Below are 23538 nucleotides of genomic sequence, written 5' to 3' on the forward strand. Positions count from 1 at the left end.
ACTTAGAATTGGAAGCCCTGTGTACAGGCCCTAAGTTTGTATGTCTTTACCGGATGTACTTTTGTTGAGGTTGCTATGTTCATGTTCACATGTTTTGAAACTAAAAGTCAGGATTCTTAAGGGTGACACCATATTCCCAGACAAGATCTAGATACCTTCTAAATGCTACCTCTCTGGAGATAGTTGGTTAATTTTAACACTTTATCCATGCTAAATAGTGCTATATTTTTATTCATCTTATTATCTTCTCATTATAAAAGAAACAAGGGGGCAGGGAATGCCAGTTCTTTACCTTCTGAGAAACTTTTTCATGCTTTTAGGATGATTTTGTAGTATTTGATTTGAAATTTCCACTAGAATATGTTTTAGCAGTACAAACAAATAAGACTATTTTTAAATCCCCACACTTTCTGCTAATTGACTAAGATACTGTGAATGAAGAACACCTAGTTAGACAAATAAATATTTTAGCAATCAACACCACAGTAACCTTCTCGAGGAGTCAACATCAGAATTCTATAATAAGAAAGTAGATTGATGCAAGCTGCTTTCAGGAAGTTCTGAGCTTGAATTCATTTGTCCACATTTATTTGCAGTCTGGACTAGACTGGACTGGAAATGTAAGATTCTGTATTTCAAAATACATAGCTCTATCAGATGCTCTGTGATATTCCCTGGTGTCAGCTACCAAAAAAAAAAAAAAAAAAAAGAAGAAGTCTACTGATAAAACCATGGTACATGAACAACTGAGCTTCTGTGATTTTATTTCTATAAGATACATTCTCATAAATGAGATAGCATGGTCATAGGTATGTGTCTTTCTTCTTCTTAAAAGATACTGCTGCCAGAATCCTTTACAAAACAACTTTTAAAAGTTATAGTTCCACCAGCAAGATTTGAGAGTACCCTTTTCCTCACATCATCACCAACAATGGGTATCACCAAACTTTGATTTTTGCTAACTTGTCATTTTAATTTGCACTTTCCTTAATAATGGTGAAATTTTAAACATTTATTAGTAACATGGGTTTTCTCTTATGTGAAATGCCTGTTTTTACCAGATTTTTATCTTTTTCTTATCAATTCATTTTTCTTTGTAAGGTATAGTTATTAACAACTTTTTCTTTAATATTTTAAAACATTTTTCCTGTTTCTGTTTTCACTATGTATGTACCATCTGTCATATTCAAGATTTTAATTTTTCATGAAATCAGTATATCTACCTGGAATTACTATATTGATTAAAAAATACTACTGCACTTTCAGGTTATACAGATAGTATCCTAAATTTTCCTTTAAAATGTTTATTACTTTTTAAATTAAAGAATTTATCCAAGGTATGATTTATTTTTATACATGGTGTGAGATAAGAATCTAGTCTCATTTTCTTTTAGTTGGATATTAGACATAATTTATTAAATAAATGATGTTCCCACTCAATTTATATATCATCTATCATAGTCTCATATTTCCAAAGATCTATTTCTGGGCTGTTTGGTTCCTCTGATCCATTTTCTATTCCTATGCTAATATTCTGCTAAGTTTTTGGTGTTTACCTTTTCTAATAGCTTTAAGTATGATTTAATACCTGACAAAGCACAATTCTTCTTCATAAATTTTTGTCTCTTTTTGCTCAGTCTTCTATATAACAATATTAACAATAATAATATAAATAATAATACTAATAATAGCTAATGTATATTGAGTGGCTTACTATGTATCAGGTACCATTTTAAGCACTTTACAAGTATTAACTTTTTTAATACTCATCACAACCCTATCCCCACTATAAATATGAGAAAATTGAAAGTTAGAAAAGGTTAATATCATTCCAAAGATAACACAGCCAATAAACAACAGAGCCAGGATTCAAACCAAGGCAGTCTGTCTACAAAGCGTGTACTCAACTACTTCTTCTATTTTATCCCACATGAAATTTAAGTTCAGTTTAATAAAATTCCCAAAACAATCTCATTCAGATGTATTTTTAATTTTATTAAATATATACATAAGTCTGAATGCAATTCACATCCTAGGATGCTAAATCTTGTTAAAAATCACACTTTCCATTAATTCAGTTCTTGTCTTAGATCTTTTGCAATCTTCTTCATATACGTCCTGTAAATTTCTTGTTAAATTTATCCTGAAGTATTTTATGGTTTTCTACTATTGTGAATTGAATAGCTCTTTATTTCCATTTCTAGTTTGTTGTTGCCAGTGTAAAGAAAAGCTAATTATTTTTGTATACTTATCTATTATTCACCCATCTTATATTCCCTTATTAATTCTGGCAGAGTTTACTCTCTGTTTGCTTTTGCTAGAATCTCTTGGGATTTTTTTAGGTGAAAAATTTTTTCATGAACATGTAATATTGCTCTTATTTTAAGACAAATGGCATTAACCTGTCACCATTTAAAATAATGCTTACTTTGGAACGTTTGGTTTAAAAAAGTTATGAAGCTCTTTAAAGAAGTTATCTTCTACTATTCTTACTTTGAATTTTTATTAGAAATGCCTACTGAATCTGTTATATGGTTTTCTAGCATCTACTGACTCTGTTATATGGTTTTTATCCTTGTGGATCTAACGTATTTATAGATTGTTTATATTGAAGAATCCTCGCATTCCTACTCATGAGTCTTGCTTGATCATATTTTCTAAACCATGCTGAATTCTATTTATTCATATTTTAATTGATAGCATTTTATTTAAATATCTATATCCATAAGTATGATTAATTACAGTTTTCTTTTTTATATAATTTTTCATATTTTGATACAAAGACTATTCTGGCTTTAGAAAATGAAGAGTTTTTCATTTTTTCCTATGATTTAGTATAGGTTAAATAATACTGGAAGTTATGTTATTAAAGGTAAAATACAATCTAGCTAAGAAATACCCAGTGATAGTGCCTTTTTAATTAATAGACATTGAACCATCTTTACAATGGTAATCTGTCTATTCAAGTTTTTTTATACTTCTTTCTTCAATTTTGATCATTTGTATTTTGCTAGTAAATCATCCAGTTCCTCTAGGTTTTAACATTTTTTCAACAGAACTGCAGTAATTTTTAATAATAGTTTTAATCTTGTCCATGTTTTTGTTTATGCTTCTTTGTCATTCCTAATATTTTAAATCTTTTCCTTATTATAGATAAGGATAGATTTAACTATTTTCTTGGTCTTTTCAAAGAACTGGCTTTGAGGAATTACTATATCTTTTGTTTATCTACTGGTTTCCTACTTCATTAAATTAAAATTTTATCCTTACTTACTCCATTACTTTTTATTATTTGGCTCCTTTTTTTTAAATTCTTAAGAAAAATACAAATTTTGTTTATTTTTAGACTTGCTTCTTAATAATAAAGACATTTAAAGCTATAAATTTCCCTCTGAGTACAGCCATGCTCTATAGATTTTTATATGAAGTGTTCACTCTTTCAATGTATCCTAGATTTTAAATAATTTATAGTCAGTCAGGAGATTTTGCCTCTCAAAGTATGTGTTTTCAACTTAACTAGCTTAATCATATCTAAACAAATGTATCTTTTACCAAGCATAGCTAACATGTTTAGTCAGACATTCTCATAAGAAACTCTGAATTATGACTTAAGAAGAAGCTAAGCGGGACTTCCTAGGTGGCGCAGTGGTTGAGAATCCACCTGCCAACACAGGGGACACGGGTTCGATGCCTGCTCCGGGAAAATCCCACATGCCATGGAACAACTAGGCCCGTGAGCCACAACGATTGAGCCCATGTGCCGCAATTAGTGAAGCCTGCACACCTAGAGTCCGTGCTCCACAACAAGAGAAGGCACCATGATGAGAAGCCCGCGCACCACAATGAAGAGTGGCCCTGGCTCACTGCAACTATAGAAAGTCCGTGTGCAGCAATGAAGACCCAACGTAGCCAATAAGTAAATAAATAAAAATAAATAAATTTTTAAAAAAAGCTAAGCAACTATCAACTTTAAAAAAACAAAGAAAAGGAAAAAGTTTGAGCAGAAGAAGAGTGATATTAGAAGGGCTTATATTTATTTCCTAAAATTTTAATGGACTTTTATAGATATTCATTAGCCAAACTTAAAAAACTGGGGCTTGGGCTAAATTTAGCTTAAGAGGAGAGACCTTAAAAATTACTTGAAAAAGATCTAAACTGATATGAAATTTAAGCATTTTTTTTTTTAGGTAACTGAAGATGTTTTAAATGTTAGATAGGACTTCATCTTCTAGCAATACTTTCCTCAATAATATTTTAATGGTGTATAAAATATTTTCTTTTATAAGTATAGTATATCTAACCAGAGGTTATCACAACTGCTATCCAAAATACTCATTATAATGATTGGGGTATACACACATACATTTGAATATACATACATATATAAATACATATAGATTGCATTTTTATCCATCTGTATATATGTACATATATGTGTATATACATATATTATTCACATGTATCTGTATAGTATACATACACACATGCATGTGTTTATTCAACTTGATCTCTATCATCCACCATTATGGTGCTAAGAAAGAGAATTCTGCATAAGTAAAAGGGGATGATTATTATTATTTTCCTCATGAACTAGGTTACGACTTCTCTTATCAAAAAAATAAATAAAACATATATAGAAGATATGGAGTTCTTAAGAATCAAGTTGTCTCACTTTCCAAAGCTTTATCCTCTTCAATCCTGTTAACATAACAATGAGAACTGATTCATGAGAATGCTCATCATAACCCATGACCCTCAAACAGAGGAAAGTCAAATTCTTGCTCAGTTGATAGAGGATAGCTTGGCCAAAGAGCCTGTGATCCACATTACTGTAAAAAATTTAAGTTGATTCAATCAAACTGATCATGTCACATCCCTGCTTAAAACAAAACACCATAAAACAAACAAAAATATATATATTGAATCCTTGTGAACTCCAGAATAAAATTCAAACTTTAAAAGATGGCATACAAAACTTTTCCCAGCTCACTTCTTCAGCCTCACCTCCCAACGCTCTTCCAAATACATCTTGACCCCTAGCCACACGGAAGTTTTATTGTTCTCCAAATTTACTGTATCTTTCACTATTTGCACCTGCTGGTCCCCCTATCTAGAATGGCTTTCTTCTACTTCTTTATCTGGCAAATTCCTTTAAGATCAATAAAAATTTAATATCCTCCATAAAGTCTTCCATGACTCCTCTGACAACTAATCATGCCTTTTCTGTTCCTATATATTATGAGAGCTTTCATCTCTTTTCTTACTAACTGTTTACGTATATTTACCCTCAAAGACTGTGAGCTTCTCAAGGTCAATGGCAGGGTTATAATTTGCTCTATGTTTTGGGAGCCAGGACAGGTTTAAATTATTATAGGCATATCTTCCAAACAGTGAGCAAAGTATTTTAGGCAACTTAGAGATAGTTAAGATTAATCCCCTGCCTTCAGGAATTTACCATCTGTAATCTATCAAGGACAGCTTAATGATAGAGCTGGATTTTGAGCGGAGACATGGCTTCATGCCTAGGAGAACCTTTGTGTCTTCCTCACCCAACCTTACCAAGTCTGCCCCCAACTCATCTCTCTGGTCAGCTTGAGATTCTGGGATTTGTCACCAGAGCACACTCATTAACGCTAAATAATACATAAGGGTAAATGGTAAAGCTACTGTCATTTTAAAAGTAGATTCTAATGTGACATAGATGAATGAAACAGAAAAAATATTCCACAAACAAACCCACACATAGATCAGAACCTAGCATAAAAGTGCTTTAGAATGACAACTTATAGGAAAAGGAGAAACTGCTCAAAAAATTATCTTGTGACAAATGGATCTCCATTTGGAAGATAAAGTTAGACCCCTAGCTCATACCAAATACAAAAATTAATTCCAATGGTTTGCAGTTCTAAATGTAAAAAAATGAAACTTTAACAATATTGACAATACATAAGAATATATTTTTATGATTTGTGTGAGAAAGGATGTCTTAAAGAAAAGATAAAGAACAAATCATAAAGGAAAATACAGACATAATTTATTATATGAAAATCAAAAGACTCTCTATAACAAAAGATTCTAGAACAAAACATACATTGCATTACCTCCCATCCCTCAAGGATCGTAATGCAATGTATGTAACTGTTTTAGTCCAGTCCCTCCAAGCTGCAGATACCAAGAAAGTATTAAACATGAAATTATCTTATTATGGGGAATACTTGCATAAAAGAAAATAGGAAAGGAGGCAAGGAAGGCTGGGAGAGCTGTCAGACCCCAATGCAGTTCCGATCCCTGAGTGAAGGAGAGAAGGACAGAAGGTTGGATGGAAAGACACTGTGCAATCTAAGCAAGGTTTGACAGAGCCATCTGGGAGTCTCTGAGCCAAAATACGTTAATAAATAAGTCCCATGTCTTTCAGACACAAATCTGCTTCAGTATCCCTGCTACACTCAATCATTTATGGGAAGCAGCCTATGGAAGGGATGGTCTCAAGACAGACTCTGAAAGTGAAGGATTTTAACACATAGCAGTGGGCCCTCAATCAATTACATTCCCTACAACAGTGATGTATAAGGCACATCTCATAGCTACCATAATCTTACCAAAAAAGTTGGCAAAGGACATGTAGACAAATGGCTGACAAATATAATCTCACAAGCAATCAGGGAACTTCAAATTAGAACAGTAAAGAGATGACTTTTTACAACCTAGAATGGCAAAAATTAAAGTCTCTGTCAATAACAAGAGTTTTCAAAGATGAAGGAAACGGGAACACTCAAAATGACTGGTGGTGTAAATTGGTACAGCTACTTTAAAGTGCAACTTGGCAGTATCTACTGGTATTGAAATGTGTATGTATACCCTAGGACACCACAATTAATCTATTTACACAGAGAGACTCTTACGTATATGCAAAGAGAAATATTCAAAGGTTTCATTGCAGTACTAAATAAAATCTTATAAAAGTCTAAAAGTTCAATAGCAGAGGAAAATGTTACACATGAGCACCATACGGCAGTTAAAAAGAATGAAATAAATTTCTACGTCTAAGTAGCATAGCTAGACCTCAAAAAGGTAATTGAAGCAAAGAAAGCAAATTGAAGAATGATGTGTACAAACTATACGATTTATGTAAATTTTAAAGCCACACAAAACTATTAAGTACTGTTTATAGATAAATATATATGGTGTAAATTCATTTAAATGGATTGGAAAAGTGCACGTCACATTTGTAACAGTGACTGCCTGAAGCTTGGGGTTTATGGAACAATGATGGTGAGAAGGATTTGGCGAAATGTTCTTAAAATTCATCTAGGGCTCTAACACTATAGTTAAGAAAACAGGGATGTTGTCATACAAATCTTTCCTATCTAGAATAGATGCTAGTGATGCAGGTTACCTTGAAAAAGCATGAAAATAAGAGATTCCTGCATCTGAAAAAGATTTGCTGTCCAGAGCCAATGCATTTGGCCTCCTTTTCTGGACTGAAACCATTTATGAAGAGAAATGAAACAAGTATCTCAAAGACCATAATTAATAGAAAGCTGCTGAGACTGAAGTGAAACAAAATAGGAGGGGTAGACTTAAGAGAATTGTGAATAAGCCCATTATCTTAAGATCAAATGCATTAGAAACACCAATATCCTGCTGCTGATGGGAGTACTTGTGCTGATTACTTTATTGTTCACTTGTAGATTTCTTTATTAGTATTTACCTTCTATTTGATTTAACATGAAACACTTTGTTTTGTATATGCTGTTAAACATTTATCTTTGCTGATTACTAAGGGCACTCCAATCTGGTGCTATATTTATCTTAAGGGTGTTGGTTTTCAGCCTTGGTGCTATCATGAATTTAAAAAGCAGCATTAGAGCATGTGCTGCTCAGAGAAGTTTTGCACCCAGACAAATTCGACTTCTCTTTACTTGCACTACAACTTCTCGAGTTCTCTTGGAGTTACCCATAAAAATTGTTGGAGGAAATCATTTATTGGAATTAAGATACTGGGCATTTGATTTCTTATATAAAAATTAACAACTGAGATTTCTTTAAATCTGAGTCTTAAAGTAAACCAAATATATACTTTTAAAAATTGTGATCAATTTTTTATTGTTAAAGGAGACACTGAAAAATCTTTCTCTGTAACCACCGTACACTAACATTTCAGTTCTTAATAATGTTCTCAGCACAGTTTATCTACAAATAGAATCAAATATCTGGATCATGGGTTTTCAAAGCGTGATCCCCAGACCAATTATTTCAGAATTGGCTGGGGAGCGTGTTTAAAAATGCTGCACCTATTCTTAGAAGAATTAGGGCAGAGTGCAGGAATCTGCATTGTAACCTGTGATTTTTATGCCTGTTTGAATGGATACCTGTTCTTTGGGCTAACTTTCTTTACAACATGCTGGTCAGAAAGCAAACGTCAACTTCAAAGGCTTCTGTGCACATAATACATTAAGTATGTTTGAGATTGTAAAGCACTTGAAAATACTTAGATAAAGAGTACTAGAAAGGGTCAAAGTAATATTATACTAAATGTACAATAAAGATTAACTGACTTTATTATTTAAGAAGTATATAATATATCCAATGTTACGCACACAATTTTCACACAAATGCGTACCACTTTACTCTTTTAAAATGCACCTAAATTTCATCCCCTGATATTATGCAACTGAGCCAGACAAACCAGAAGCTGTTAAGGAGGAACTGTTAATAAAAGCTCATTAACTGTGGCTTGAATATATAACAGAGAAATGGTATAGGGTATTATTATACTGAGAGAGAGAGAATTTAAAAAAAAAAAAGGAGGGGTGGAGTGTTACATTTAATGGTCCTGTGTAATTATGCAATATTTGCTGAGTACATTTGAGCTTCCTGTGACTTTGTAGATAGGAAAATAACAGAAACCTTGTTTTATGGCTGCCTTATCACTCTTCAGAACAACCTGGACAATACAGCTGCTTGTGGTAAGGGAGGACAGTGAGAGGCCTGGGTTGAGGAAACAGGAACTTTAGAAGTAATGCCATTCAATAAGGCATATCTTTAACAGTGAATCATTAGACAGCTAATGCCATTGTTACTATTGTTTAATAATTACTAAGCACTTGTATTGTGCTTTAGGTACAAGTAAACTAGGCAAGAAGGAGGAAGGAAAAAAGAAGTGTTGGGAGAACAGAGGAAAGGGGAAGGGAGAAGAGAGGAAGAAGAGAATGTGAGCGAGAGAGTACTGCAAAGAGAAAGAATGAATTAACCATTTTTGCACACAGCTGTTGTAACTGTGGATGTAGCCCTGTATGATATGTATCAACAGAGGGAGGTTAACTTCTACAGTAGGAAATATATATGAATGAATTCATAAATTAAAAACTGGAGTTCTGTTCATTAGCAAAGATAGTCTGTTGGCCTAAGGCAAACTTGATTACAAACAGCTATACATACAAACATTGGCTAAAGATTAATCCTTGCTAGAAAGCATAAGAAGTGAGAACTTTCTATCAACTTGAAAAATAAAAACTCTTCTTTCACTGGGCTTTGGTACTGACCAATTCACAGTAGAAAAACTCAAATTTCAATATATTCATTATTGGACCCAACAGAAGTATGAAAAGCACTATTATGATAGATATTATGGTCTTCTGTCATCAATATTAAATTGTTTAATATTCATATATATATACATATATGGTTTTATGTAAGAACCATATGTATGTAATTCTATTAATATCTCGAAGAGCTGTAAAATGCAGTGCTTTAATGTATTTTGGGGATACGTGTTCCCAAGGAAGTAAAGTTAGAAAAGATACTTGAGACAAATAATCTTATTTATTGTGTTCTAGCTCTACATTAGATTCATTTAACTACAGTTTTGTGGACTCCAGATTTCAGATTCTCTGAAATGATCCTTAACAATCTACTTTTTAAAAGCTCTCTAGATGATTTTGATTCAGTTGGTCTAAGAACTGGCATTTAAGAACCTACTCATTCCTTAACTATCTCTTCTAGGTCTACCCGCCCAAGATACTGGGACAAATCCAATCCATGAAAAGCACTCCTTTCTCAGAACTTCATTGGCACATTTCTATGTTATCTTGCAGTTGACCCAGCTCTGGAGTTCCTCCCAGGTCTCCCAGGTCCCTAGTAACTAGGGCTCCTCAAGAGATGAGCTTCAATACTCCCTCACCCATCACCTCTGAAGTGATACTACCAAGATCCTTATTCTCTCAAGAGCTGATTTTAGAAAACCAGCTGCTCAACTTGCCCTGAGCAGGCTTCCTCCCCTGAGCTGACTGCCCACCTGCTCGAACCTCCATGTATTAAATTTGAGGTCATGAGGCATGAAGAAGAGATTCTGCCCTAAGGTGAGAAGAAAAGAAGATAATTGGGGAGAATATATGGGAAGAAATGCCTGACATTTAAATTTCAAGTGTGTTAGTATATGTGGTTTTCCCAAGATCCAGGAGTACGGAATTTAGCAGTATGGTAGCTTGATGTCTTTTATACGAAAATAAATATCCTGCAAAGACTTTTCACAACTATGTCATGAAATTTTCAATGCCATTAGTTCACAAGTCTTTGGTATCATAACCTTCTCTTTCACAAATGGCAGACTTATTATAATCTCAATGGTTTAATAATACTGTTACAATCATAGTGAGATTAACCAGCCTGAAGTTCTAACTCAAAGTCTGCAATGTTCAATGCATATTTCATTAAACTCTAAGAGTTTCTAACAGGCAACAACCCTAATTGAGTACCACAAAAAAGAGAAGTCAGAAGATTTGGATTCTTTTGCTGGTCCCATCAATTATGAGACGTGATCCTCAACAAGTCTCTTAAAGTTTCACCTCTTACACTTTAAAATGTGAATTACGATATTTCATAAATGTCTAACCACATCTCCATTATCCCCCTCCAGCCTTCGTGGATAAATCTTCCTAAAATATTTTTTTTTATTATGGCACTCCCCCCAGAGAAGAAAAGCAACCATGGAGGATACAATGGACCTACCTGCTCCCCTCCCCAGGGTACCTACCTGTGCTCCCACTAAGCACCACGTTTCACCAACTCCTCTGCAGCTAGAGTGCTGCATGAGAACTGGATTTCCCCCAGTATTTGAAACATGAAAGTGAAATGTGCAGGACTCTGCCTCTCTGCCTCTTTTGGTTATTTGGTTTCATTACTGGCAAGTGGGGAGATAGAAACCACAATCTGACTGTTCTCTCCCAGTTCAGCTCTCACCATATACCCCTTCCTCTCCAGGCCCCAGCCTCGCCACACTAACGAGAGCTCCCCTCAAAGGACAGTGCTCTCGCTTGACTCCAGCCCTTTTCATTCTACACCCCAGGCACAGGGAATTGCCTATACCTCCTCAAAGATACAATGTTCACTGTTGGCTCTGGGCCTTGTACATTCTGTTCTCTTTCTGAAATGTTCTCCCTGTTCTTTCAAATGAATCCTACTCATCCATCATCTCTTACCTAAGATGTCACTTTCTCCAGGGAAACCTCACCTGACCTTCTAAGACCAGATTAAATGCTGCTTCTCTATACCATATAAGTACCCTATATTAACCAATATTATAGAACTTAAACTGCACTCGTTTTACTTGTTCATCTCCACCAGAGTGAAAGACCCTTGAGGGCAGGGATTGTGCCTTTTCACCAGTAATTCCCAGAGTTTGACGCAGTCCCTAGTTCAATGTTTGCACTTACAAATATTTACTACATAAGTGAATATGTATATTCACATATGCGTATAGATGTGTGCGTGTGTATATATATTTTTCCTCCCCCCAAAATTGGTAAGCCAAAAACTTACAGATTTTTTTTCAGGAAGAAAATATATTACAGACAGGACCCTTGTTATAATTGCAGGCAGCATTCAGAGTACCTAACATATACTGTGTCCATAGCAGAAACTCAACAAATGCTTATTGAAATCAATTTTTTTAATTTATGAAATTTGAATCAAAGGTAATTAAACCTTCTAGACTAGGTTGTGAAATATATTCATGGTAATACACTCGCCATTTCAGGGGCTATTTTTGTCTAGAGAACACTTACACTTAATTTTTAGAAAACCCAAGTTTCCCTTCCTCGAAAGGAATTTATGAACATTACCAAGTTGTATTAAAGTCTAAAGTTCTACTAAAATATAAGTGTAAAATCTTCTCTTGATCTTGTTTAATTAGCCATCACTACAAAATGGAAAACTCTGACAGTGCGGGGTCCAAAATCTCAGTTCTCTAAAAGAGATGAAACATCGGGCCTATGTATAATGATACGGCATGGCTTTGACCTTTGGAAAACTTAATGATTTTTTGTTTTTTAATATGAAGGCCTGGCTTAAATATCTTAATTTCATTATTTAAGTATATAATGCTCCCAGACAGTTATAATTAAATTTTTTTACTACTGTTTTGTTGATTTGCCTACATCTTAGGAAGAAGGGCAGTCTTAGGGTTTACTCAGGTTTTAGAGATACAAGAACTCTCATTTATTTACCCTAATAAGTAGTTCCAGAACTGTAATCTTAATTCCTCAAACCTAGTTCACAATTTTAGAATTCAGCACATTTTCATTTTGATTGCAAACTCTAGGGAAAGTTGTCCCCAATAACTAGAAAGTGAGAATTCAGTGGACCAATGTGCACAAAAATGCTTAGCACAGCAATGCTGACTTACACCCTCCCAATGGATGTTAGCTTGCACTTATTTTTAAGTTCCACGGTTTAAATGAAGTGAAATAACAGTTTAGTTCATGAAACGCTATGATATGATGTTCATGTTTGGTTCCATAGTAAAAATAAATGTACTTGCTTCATATTACAATAAATAAGTGGCAGTGCTTTCCAACTTAATTACCTATCAGTAGAAAATGACAGGTGGTTCAAGGTACAGTCACTTAGTGCGGTTTATTCTGGTTTAGGGAACATAGTTCAGTGTGTTCCAAATATCTGTTTTAGATGTCTACTACATCTTGGCTACTATCGAGTACAAATGTTAGAATTCGTATGCCACCTTTTTATTTACAGATGTCCCAAATGAACATTCCTGAATTCTCCTACAATGGTGGACTGACTACCCAAAGGTTAAGCCTCTGTTCAATGCAGGTTAGTTCTGGCCATATCTGAAGATCCAGGGGCCAAATTCAAATTTAATTAGTCTTGTGGTATCTGCATGATGGAATTTATTTTCCAGAACAGTTGTTAACTCATTTCTTTGCTTACTTGCCTCCCAAGTTTTTCGTATTTTTGCCAATCACCCTCCCAAGTTTTTTTTCTCTTAGTAATTTCTTGCCAACTTCCCTCCCAATTTTTTTTTCTTCTAGTGACTAAATATGAAAACTGTCTAGTAGAACAGAAAACACAGATTTTAACTTCTTCAACTTACACAGTAAATATTTTTATTACAATGTGTATGTAATGGCTGTCATGACAAATATTTACCTAATGAAGACCATTTTGTGGTAACAAAAGGATTGCAACAACTTTGTGGAAACCAATTACATACCCTAAGCCTCTGACTTCTTCTCACAACCCCCACCCCAACCTCCTACCACGCACTATTATAAAAGCCAATTACTGCTCCAAACCAGGTACTTTTACAAGAGAGTGAGTCAACAAATAAAGACAGTCCAATTACTTGGTACCCAAACACTAGCCTACCTAGAATCTGTTGCTGTCAGCTGTGGGGCATTGTGGTAGGATAAGGAATTGGAGAACTACAAAGGAGTGGTATTCTGGAAATTTTTAAAAGGCAAGAGAACAGTGAAATCTGTCGCTCTTTCAATAACAAAATATCACCGTAATCTTCTTAAGGGATAAGTAAGTTAACGGGGAGCCCAATTATATTAATTCCTCTTTTGAGCTAGCAAAATCCTCAGTGCTGGTTACAAAAGTCACCATCACTTAGGAGGATTCTAAGGGTAGTTTGAGAACATAGAAAGAAAAAACTGAGAGGATAAGTTAATGGGCACAAGAATACAAAATGGTGTTTTTTAAAAAATAACTATTAATTTGTCTAGAAATCCATTCTACTATAAAAAGGTAAAGAACCCTACAGGACTTGCTCAGTCATGTCCACTCGTTACAATTCATTCTATCAGCATAGTACTGTCTCCATGCCCTTCCCTGTGATAAAGTCTTCACGCAATCCCAGTGACTGAGTTTTCAACCACAAACTGAAATCAGAAAACTATGTGAACTATGCTGTGCGTGTTTTTTCCTATCCAAGCAAATTTGCACCTACCTGCCTACTCCTATGACACCAAGCATCATTACACGCGCAAGTGCTTTGTAGATATTAAAGCTGAACAAAAACACGAAGATGAAGAAGAAAATATCCTGCCTCAAGTACAGTTCCAAGTCTAGATATAGTACATTAAGAAACAGATCAGCTTTGGCAGCCAAATGAAAACCTACTGAATCATGAATGTTTGGATTTGGTGATGGGGCCACAGAGAAAACACACTGAGGGAGCCTTTGGCTGACACCAGCTGTTAACCCTCAAGGATTCTGTAGGTATTTTGTGTTCCTGTGCGCAAAACTCATCCTTGCTTAAAAAAAATAAAACCTTCATTTTGGAAGGTTCTCACTGGCCTTTTTCAAAGATGTGAACAGTTGTTTAATAACAACAAAAACTGGAAACTCTGCAGTCACTGAAAATAGGGGAAATTTTTGATTTTGACTGTCAGGATAGTCTAGCACTTTTAATTATTTTTGTCACTCCCAGCAATAACTTGCTGTTGGATAATTGTCTCCTCAAACTCTGAGACTGGTGAGTCTCAGAAAAGAACATTTTCTGAGCAAAATCCTTGCAACTGACATGCCTACTTCAAAACATTTCTGAAGCAGTCATCCAATAAGAATTTGTCCTTCTCCCTATCAATATGCTTGGTGGAGTATCCCAAAATAAAATTTTTAGAATCACTGTTCTCAAGAAATTTACCATGTAGCTGGATAAGTAACAACATCCAGGAAACATTCAGTAAACCTAAGAGAAAATCATATTCTAATGTATTCATTGTACTCACCACATTTGCCAATTTATAGTATAGGAATTTAGGAGATGCTGGATGTTTTTACCTATCATAAGATGACTAGCAAGACCTCAATCTGTTGCAGAAGTCAGCAGGACAGAAAGGAGCAGGGACTCGGGGACTGTTAAAAATAAAAAGCTAAGTGTTTTATTTGAGGCAAAGAGGAGAAAGAGTGAATTGTACAATAAAAAAAAAAAAAAAGGTGGTCATCATCATTATTAAAACCCATCTAGTGGTGTCCTCCACTGTTACTTTGTTAACAGGACCTGTGATCCCTCTTCTTGATCAGACATCTCAGTTCTAAGTAACTGCCCTCCACATCCCTCCTTTCCAAACCCACTGCATTTCTACCTGCCCCTCTTTCCAGTTCCTGTTATACAAGGAATCCTTAATCCTAAACCAATTACTCTTCACTTCTAATTTCTTGAGGAAAAACATATTCACTCTTTCCCAAAGGCTCATTTTTTGTGATGTCCTTTCCTAAGGATGCAAATAGTACACGAATAAGAGATTCCTTACCTTCTCATAATTCCTCTGCTACTTTTGTCTCTTCTTGTCCATTACTGACATTATCTGGATTACTGAAATAGCTTCTTATTAGTCTTCCTCCTCGTCAGAACAGCAAATAGTAGTAGTAGTACTACTATTACTACTAATCACTGTCTTATTTATTAAGTACTTTTTATGTGCCAGAAGAATCCACAAAATAGGTAATATTATCCTTATATTGCAGAGGATAAAACTCAGTATACAGTAAGGTTAAGTAACTTTCTTCAGTAACCCATCCGTGTTAGATTTCAAAATCTGCGTTCTTTCTGCTAACCCACAAAGGTTCGAATCACGTCCACCTTAATTCTGCTTCACATATCACAGCCAAAGAGATAATTCTAAATTGCAAAGCTGATTACATCACTCCCCTGATTAAAGCTCTCCAAAATCAAATTCCTGAGGCTGTTATTCAAGGCTCCCAAGACATGGCCCTCCGGCTTCATTGCTTCCTGCTCACTGTCCCCCAGTTACACTCTTGTTCTATCAAGATGCTTGTGGTTCCCTGCACTAACCAAGTAGTTTCATGTCTGGTTTTTCTGCTCATACAGTTTCCTCTGTCCAGAATATCTTTTCCATTTTTACTTATCCTTCAAGGTGTCTGTTTTTAGAGAAAGCCTCCCTGAACTGTCCAGGCAGGCTGAAAGCCCTCAACTGGGCTTCTGTAGTGCCTGAGAGTACTTCTATCTCAACACTTGCTACATTATATTGAAATGATCTCTTTGCATATGTTTTCCTTCAACCAGCCTATAAGTTCTTTGAGTGAAGGGATAACATATTCATTTTCTACCCACCCTGCCTCCACCACAGTGAACAGTGTCTGGTAATCACAGAAGTCATGTTGTAAAAGGTCTGAAAGGGAAAGAGAAACTAGAATCACCTCCTAACCCTGTGGCCATCTCTGGAGCATGGAACCAATGTGCCTACACGCCAACCTTCAGGACTGAATGCTAACTGTTTTCTTCCACAGAACACTCCAACTTTTGTTGACTGGGTCATGTAGACCAACTATAGATGACCACTTATATAATTTTCTCATAAAACTGCTTTTGCCAACATCAAAATTCATACTGATGATTTTTCATGATTCTTTGGCTTCATGGTTCTCTTCAGTTATGCCAAACCCCACCTTGTTTCCATAGTACTCACTCACTAATAAGAACTGGCTCTAGACACATTTATCTTATGCCATGCTCTCTAGCAGTATTCTCCACCTCAAAAGGAAATAGAAGTGAGCTACTGTTTACTGAACGGCTAATTTGTACCAGATGCTGTGTTAGGCACCTTCTATTTATATAATTTAATGTTCTCAACATTCCAGTGAACATTGCTCATCAATCTTCACTTCTTCACATCAATCTAACCTTCTCTCTACTTTATTGGCAGCTCTAATGTTCTTAATTAAGAAATTCTTCCAACGCCGTTAAGTTTCACTCTTGTCACCATTAGAATTCCATAGGGAATAATTCCATCAGAGGACATCAGCCTTGTGCCTCCTCTGGAGATTATTCCTTACATTAGCAGACTCAGCTTCCTCCTTTTACTCCTATAGAAACACCTCTTTTTTTTCTATTAGAGCAACAATTACATTCCTTATTTATTTATTTATTGGCTGCTTTGGGTCTTCGTTGCTGTACACGGGCTTTCTCTACTTGCTGCAAGCGGGGCCTACTCTTCGTGGTGCGCGGGCTCCTCATTGTAGTGGCTTCTCTTGCTGTGGAGCACCAGCCCTAGGCGCGTGGGCTTCAATAGTTGTGGCACGTGGGCTCAACAGCTGTGGCTCACGGGCTCTAAAGCACAGACTCAATAGTTGTGCCTCACGGGGTTAGTTGCTCTGTGGCATGTGGAATCTTCCCAGAGCAGAGCTCAAACCCATGTACCCTGCATTGGCAGGCAGATTCTTTACTACTGCGCCACCTAGGAAGCCCTACATTCTTTATTGATATTTTTTTCCTACTGGCCGATGAAATTCCAAACTATATATCTTGTTCTATTCCTATTTTCATAAAATACAGCAAGTCTCAATAAATGTTTTCAAAATTAAGACTCCCTGCTTTCTTCTAGTTTAAAAGTTTATTTAGGGACTTCCCTGGTGACACAGTGGTTAAGAATCTGCCTGCCAATGCAGGGGATACGGGTTTGATCCGTGGTTCTAGATGATCCCAACATGCCACGGAGCAACTAAGCCCATGTGCCACAACTACTGAGCCTGCACGCTAGAGCCCATAAGCCAGAACTACTGAGCCCGCACGCCACAACTACTGAAGCCCACGCACCTAGAGCCTATGCTCTGCAACAAGAGAAGCCACTGCAATGAGAAGCCCAAGCACCACAACAAGAGTAGGCCCCACTCGCCACAACTAGAGAAAGCCCACACGCAGCAATGAAGACCCAATACAGCCAAAATATAAATTAAAAAAAAAAGTTTATTTAGGCACAGAAAACCACATATTGTATGATTCTATTTATGTGAAATATCTAGAATAGGAATACTTTAAAGACAAAAGGTTGCTTAGGGCTGGGTGGAGGAGTTAGGTATGAGAGAATGTAAATTGCTAACTGAGGTATCTTTCAGAGGAGTTGCAAATGTGATGGCTGTACAACCTTGAGAATATACTAAAAATAAAACCCAATGAATTACACACTTAAAAAATAATTTTAAGGCTGGCCATGGAATAGAAAATAGAAAAATAGAAATAATACGTTTTTACTCTTATCCTTTTCCTTCATGATTTTAACAATTTTATCAAGATGTAATTCACATACCATGCAATCATTTATTAAAATACAGGTTGCTTTACTATGCACCCTAGAAAACAGACCACCTCTTATTCAACTTGGCATTCTCAGGACCTAGCACAGTGTTCAGAAGATAGTAAATGCTCATTTTATGAATTAGGTATCTATACCTCTGAATTTACTACTACTAATATAGCTATTCCATATTTGGGTTAAATATACTTTTATAGGTTTACTTGGGGGAATCAAGACACCATTTACAAAACTATTTCTATGGAAAAAGATATATTCAAAGCAAAAAATAAAGCCTACCAGAAACTTTCCAACACCTTTCCACTAATAAACAGAGCCCATGATTTATCTTGTAGGACTCTCACTACCAGTCCTACAGCCTAGACCCCTTCTAGACAAATATCTGTGTTCTCTAGAAACACGCAGATTTTTCATAACAAATTTAATGAGTGTTCCAACCTCCAAGTTGTGAAACACTATTCCTGGAAGAAAAGCTTTTGAGGAATGAAGAATATTTTCTTCAAGGTAAGTCCAATATTTTTCAGGATAGCTTTTATTTTTATTATGCTTTCAGCTTTTAAAAACTACTGTTGAATGAGTCAGTACATACACAAAGAGCCATTTGTTCAAGGATGCAGCCCTCTTTTATAAGGATTGCAGTTTCTATGTAATCCACAATTAGCCTTTTTTCTATTGATATTTTTCATGCACTGTATTTTAAGCTTCATTTTATTCCCATTGCAATTTTTTTCACAAAAGTTGATTTAAAGGAATCTACTAGTCAAATGCCATCTATTAAGGATAATGATTTTGAATCAAGATCACTATTCAGGCAATACTGCTGATAAACCTCATAATGTGATATTTTCCCTGCTGATAAGCCTCATAATGATATATTCCCTACCATTAACATCAATAATTATTGAACCCTTTATCATATAATTTATATATTGACTAGTACAACATCCATTACTGGCTTCACTTGGAATACTTTCTATATTTCCAGATGATTAGCTCATTCCTCAATATTGTTTTTATGAAGTGATTCATCATAATTTTGCCTCTGTTTCAGAGAATTAGTCACTACAGGTTATATGGTTACATGTTCAAGGCCAAAGGATGAGATACAATCACAATTTAATCTCTGATTCCCTACCAGCAGGTCAATGTTTGTTTCATTAGGCTATGGTGTTATTAAAGTAATTAAAATCCTCTTACATAATTTTGAAGTACCTTTTAAAAAATGCATGCCATACAAATGCCCATTGAGGACAACCGTCTCACTAATAAGTGAACAAAATTCTTACCATTTCATAGAGTTTTTATTGTAAGCAAACCAGCCCACCTTTTAAAAAATAAATTGTACCTTCTTTATGTTTCTGCAAGCTTCTTAAAACAGGGGTGATATATTTTATTAATTAATTTAGTCACAGTAGTTTACCCATAGTGGAAATGTGATTAATATATGTAGACTGGTAAAGAAGTTAAATATATAATTTAGGTAGTTTGAAGGTTTCATATGCATAATTAGAAATTTTTCACATAATAACTTACCTCTTCTAGTTGGCATGCTTTGATGACACTCCTATATCTATACTCATCATAGGAAACACCAAAGATGATGTTATCTTTAATGGTGCCGGGCATGATCCAGGAAAACTGAGAGCAGAATGAAATTCTTCCACTGTGCTTAATTTTACCCTCTGATGGCTCCAATTCTCCCATAATCATCATTAGAAGTGAAGTCTGGAAATAAAACCATTGTTATTAAGTTAAATCATTTGATCAAATCACTCTCAGGATGCACGTGCCTCCAACTGTGATCCTAAGCAGAAGTACCTATTCTAATTTTTAAAGATTCTATATTAATCTATTAAATTCAAAAAATGTTAAGCACTTCCTGTTTTAGGTATGCTGCTATGCACAAAAGATACAAAGGGGAATAAAATAGACCATTACAACAGAGTGTGATAAATGCTGCAATAGTGGCTCACAGAGATGGGGCGCCTAATTCAGATTGTTGGGATGGGTTTGGAAGAGGTCAGGGAAAGATTAGTAAGAGCTGATATTTACTGAGCGCTCATTTATTTTCTCATATGCCTTGTTCAATCTGTCTAATTCTGTTGTACCTTTCTTGGAAAGATGTCCAGAATCTGACTGCTTTTTCCACTACTACCTGGATTACGCTAATCATCTCTTGCCAGAATATAATAGCTTTTTAACTTATCTCCTTGCTCTGCCCTTGTCTTCCCACAACCTATCCTCAAAGTGGCCCTGTCAAAATGTAAGTCAGATCATGTTACTTTTCTGCTGAAAACCCTCCAAAGGCTTCTAGAGTCCTCAGAAAAAAAGCCTAACGCCTCACAAGGCCCTTTGTAAGTCCCTCAGGGCCCTTTTACAAGGTCTCAAGTAATGGTCTGGCCCCGATTACTTCTCTGACAGCTCTACTCTCCACGGCTCACTCTGTGCCAACCCCACGGACCTCGTTGCTGTTCTGTGAACTAGACACTCACAGTCCCATTTCATGCGTTTGCTCCACCCCTTACCTGGAAGACTCTTCCCCGGATAGCCACATGACCTAATCTCTCACCTCCTTCAAGTCTTTGCTTCAAGTCTTTTCAATGAGGCCTTCCCTATCTCCACTGCTTAAAATTGCACCTCTATCACAAATCTTCCCTTCTGTTTTATCTTCCTAGCATTTACTAATATATGACATACAGATATATATATACACACACACATATATATATCTCCCACAAGAATGTGAACTTCTTGGGATGAGGAAGAGAGTACGTTGTGGGTTTTGTTCACTACTATATCCTCAGGGCCTAGAACAGTACCTGGCACAAAGTAGCTACTCAATAAAATTGCTAAATGATATTGTATTTTACTCAATAACTTAATGATATGATACAGTATATTAAATTATAAGGGCCCGATAACTTTAAAAAGTGAATTACTGGTACCTAAATATAGAAACCAATGGACCAGAATTCAAATTACAAAAATAGATCCAAATGCATAAAAGAATTAGTATTTGATAAAGATAGCACCTAAAATCAGTGGAGAAAAATAGACTATTCAGCATATGGTGTTGGATAACTGAACAGCCAACTGGAGGTCAAACAAAAAAACTGTAGCCATATGTCACACCATATGCATGATAAATTCCAAATAGGTCAAAGAGTAAGTACAAAAATAAGACCATAAAATATTTAAACATTGAAGGATGCCTAAATTAAAACAAACAAAAAAACATGTAATAAGAGAGCCTTTCTATGACTCAAAATCTAGAAGCTAAAATAAAAAATAAATCATGTTAAAAAAAACAAAAACAAAAAAACCTGTGCACAGAAAACAAAAGGAAAAAATGTCAAACTGAAGTAAATATTTGCAGTTATATCACTCAAAAGAACAATTTCCCTCTTAAGTGATCTTAAAATCAAAAGGAAAAATACCAACAACTCATTAGAAAAATGTACAAAGCATACAAACAGATATTTCACCAAAAATTGAAATAGAATTGGCCTTTAAACATATGATAAGATACTGTACTTTATTCATAATAAGAGAAATGCAAATTTAAAAAGCACTGACATATGAGTTCACCCAATGAGACTGGAAAATATTCAAAAATTAGATAACATCTGCTGGGGATGCTGTGGGGAAATAAATCTGCAATCTTATATGGACTGTATGACACATGCATAAATTGATGCAGCCTTCAGGAAGTTTGACAGATATACAAATGCTTTACCATTTCTAGGAAGCTACATTACAGAAATACTTGTAGACATGCTAAATGGCATATATGCAAGATTACTCATAGCATCATTCTTTGTATTAGCAAAATACTGGGGATAACCCAAATGTCAATCAATAGGTGACTCATTACATTACAGACATCTATCCGAACAATAAAATAGTATATAGCACTATATATGTATGTGTGTGTGTGTGTGTATACATACTATATATACATTCAAAAAATTAACAAGAGTAGCTGCCTGGGTTGGGAGAAAGAATGGTGGAAAGCGGAAAATAAGCAGAGAAAACACAGAAGTGAGAGGGAAATCTTTCAACTTTTTATACATTTTAATTTTCCAGAATTTTAAATTTTTAATTAAATTTTAATAAATAATAATATCACCTAAAATATATTAGGAAGAAAGGAGGGTCAAGAGACAAATGTCTTTGCAATATCTATTTCAATAAATTTTAAAATTCTTATTGTATAGGGAAAAAAATCTGAAATTCCTTATTTCTACATAAAATTCTTCTATATAAAAATTAAAGCTAGAAGTGTTATTTTCATATGGAATATCTTTATAAATCCCAACAATGGAATGGATCTCATTATATATAGATTATATACAATATATAGACATATATGTGTACACATATATTATATGTGTATATACACATATATATATACATATATACACACAATATACAGGTTAAATATAGGTTTGTATATATTAAATACAAAGGTTAAATATACATTTAACGATATATCTATATAAACTTATATAGATAAATATACAATATGTATCAATATTTTGGTATTTTGAGAGACGTGAAGTTAAATGAAAACATCATTGAATATTTTACATATACATATATATACATATATATATAATACCAAATATTGATAAAACTTGGCAGGCTTTGTATTTTATTTAAAAAGTAAGCAGAAACAGGAGCCAAAGCCTTCCACACATCTGATGCTCAGTTATTAGAAGACCAAGCTAAGAGTTTCAAAATGAAGCCAGGGCAGAAGACAGAAACTGTGGTATCAGGCATTGTCAGCAAGGCCACAGAACTACTTCAGCTGTGTAGACAATAGAAGAACTCAAAATCCCCACACCCTCGGGGAGCGGCCATAAGCCAGCCTTCAGCTGGGGATACCAGGGGTGTAGACTCTTACACCAATATTGCTTAATTAAAATAATTTAAGGAAGTTTCATAAATGAAAGATATTTAATGTAGATTAGAACCCCACCAAAAAATCATTTTCCCAAAGATATTCAATTAAATAAATTTATATCAAGCACCTACTACATGCAACGTACTATGATAGTCCTTGGAACATAAAAACAAAGAAGACATGGTTCCCTTACAGTCTAGACATTAATAACAGGAGAGTGATAAAATTAAACCTGACCTTATTGGGTTTTTTTAAGAGACTAAGATGTGTTTT

General features: G+C 35.0%; 1 protein-coding gene across 3 annotated transcripts in view; it reads right to left on the reverse strand.

Moving 5' to 3' along the window:
* The window catches only part of CFTR (CF transmembrane conductance regulator), a 172430-nt gene that overhangs the window by 79250 nt on the left and 69642 nt on the right, over positions 1 to 23538 (reverse strand). For all 3 annotated transcript variants that reach the window (XM_057732381.1, XM_057732382.1, XM_057732383.1), the window contains exon 11: positions 19893 to 20084. In XM_057732381.1, the coding sequence (XP_057588364.1) occupies positions 19893 to 20084 (192 nt within the window). The remainder of the gene's footprint in view (positions 1 to 19892; positions 20085 to 23538) is intronic.

This window comes from Hippopotamus amphibius, chromosome 4, assembly GCF_030028045.1.
Source record: "Hippopotamus amphibius kiboko isolate mHipAmp2 chromosome 4, mHipAmp2.hap2, whole genome shotgun sequence".
NCBI lineage: Eukaryota > Metazoa > Chordata > Mammalia > Artiodactyla > Hippopotamidae > Hippopotamus > Hippopotamus amphibius.